General features: G+C 39.9%; 1 protein-coding gene across 1 annotated transcript; it reads right to left on the bottom strand.

Annotated features, from left to right (window-relative positions):
- Positions 1-481: 481 nt before the first annotated feature.
- LOC140004356 (uncharacterized) lies at positions 482-1,355 on the bottom strand. The gene is made up of 2 exons (XM_072084715.1): positions 1,185-1,355; positions 482-970 (listed from the first exon to the last, which is right to left on the bottom strand). The coding sequence occupies exons 1-2, from the start codon at positions 1,273-1,275 to the stop codon at positions 690-692; spliced, it is 372 nt and encodes a 123-aa protein (XP_071940816.1). The 5' UTR covers positions 1,276-1,355; the 3' UTR covers positions 482-689.
- Between the last annotated feature and the right edge of the window lie 203 nt (positions 1,356-1,558).

Here is a 1,558-nt window from a genome sequence, read left to right as displayed (position 1 = left end):
AAGTCTAATTGACCAGCTGACTTCAAGAGCGTCAATTATACTATACAGAAAAAGTATGAGTACACTGAATTTGAGACTCGAGGACGTATAATGATCAGTTCAAAGGAAGGGGTCCAGTAATTAATTGTAGCATGTCGTTTTCCAATATCGGGAACATGACTATCTAATTTCATAAAATACACTAAATAAATTCAAAAAACATGACTTTGTTCCTTGCCTGAAGTTTGTTGCTCAAATGACAAAACTGTCTCTAGATCTACTAGTAAATGATCACAAAAGGAGCTTTACCCCTTTTGCCATTCTTTGTCCTGTCTGAAAGGAGTCAAAGCTTAAGATAGTGTAGCTTTTGGGAATCTCTTGTTGAAACTTCGAAGTGTTAAAAAATTTCTCAGCAAATATTCTTGAATTATTTGGGTATAATTTAGATTTAGACAACGAAGCATGTGAGTATATTTGTGAATCCAAGCAGAAGTAATGGCTGTTGAAACTTGAAACACGCATAAGATTTCATTTACACCTCATTGAAGTTGAGAAAAGTACATCATCATTTGCAGTGATTCACCTGATGGTGAATTCGATACCACTGATAAAGCTCTTATTTTTATCACACAATACATAATTTTATTACTTTTAAGCCTCTTAATTTGGACCAAAGGCATTTAAGCGCCATGACCCATACGTCCTGGCTATTAGTTTTGCGGTTTGGTTTCTGGCTCAGTGTAACCAGCGTCCTTTGGCTCACCAGCATATGTGCAGCATCTGCAGCCTCCATAGCCGCCGCCGCCACAGCAACCATGGTTACAACCACCACCACCACCACCATAATGACCACCACCACCACCACCACCACAATGGCCTCCATAACAATGGCCGCCACCACCATAACGGCCGCCGCCGCCACCATAACGGCCGCCGCCACCACCGTACTTGGATTCTTCCAGGCCTTCAGTGCTCTTCTCTGCTGCATTGGCTGCAAATAGTCACGGGATCATGCAGAACTATTTAGTTAGTACATGCGTCCTAGAAAAAAAAAATTTTATAGGAAAAAAACCGTCTTGAGGAATTCATGTTGTGCAAAAACGTCTATGTTTTGCAGGTATAAAATTGTTGATAAAGGAAAGAGTAAGTTCTTGAATGGACAGCTAACTATTTTCGGTCACTTTAAGAAAAAAAAGAAAGCTTACTATTTTCGGCCAAATCCCTGGCTGTCACCTCTGAGGCAATCATCAGAACTGCTGCTAAAAGGCATAGGAGGAGAATTGCCTTGGAACCCATTTTTGTTTTCCTCACACAAATTGGTTTATGAACTCAAGAATTGGAGTTGAGAACAATGAGAAGGATGAGGAAGCTGGAGCCTTCTCTTCTCTATTTATAGGGAAATTTACGTGACATGTTTCACGAAGATGGAGAGATAAAATATGCGTGTAAATGTTTCGACCGCACGATTGAGGTGGTAGTTGAAGATAATTGTGATGGCATATGTGATAGAATATCCGACAAAGATGAAAGATGGAGCCAAAAATTTTGCTTCTGGGGGTAAATAATAGAGAGCTTAGAA

This window comes from Coffea arabica, chromosome 3e (genome assembly GCF_036785885.1).
Source record: "Coffea arabica cultivar ET-39 chromosome 3e, Coffea Arabica ET-39 HiFi, whole genome shotgun sequence".
Lineage (NCBI taxonomy): Eukaryota > Viridiplantae > Streptophyta > Magnoliopsida > Gentianales > Rubiaceae > Coffea > Coffea arabica.
Note: the sequence above shows the minus strand (reverse complement) of the source record. Positions and strands in the feature narration are given on the sequence as shown.

What these genes read in the sequence shown, in the direction of transcription:
- LOC140004356 (XM_072084715.1), bottom strand. Translation starts at nt 1,275, where the DNA reads ATGGGTTCCAAGGCAATTCTCCTCCTATGCCTTTTAGCAGCAGTTCTG. An exon ending in CAGGGATTTGGCCGAAAATA is followed by an intron (nt 971 to 1,184) that starts GTAAGCTTTCTT and finishes GACTATTTGCAG; the next exon opens with CCAATGCAGCAGAGAAGAGC.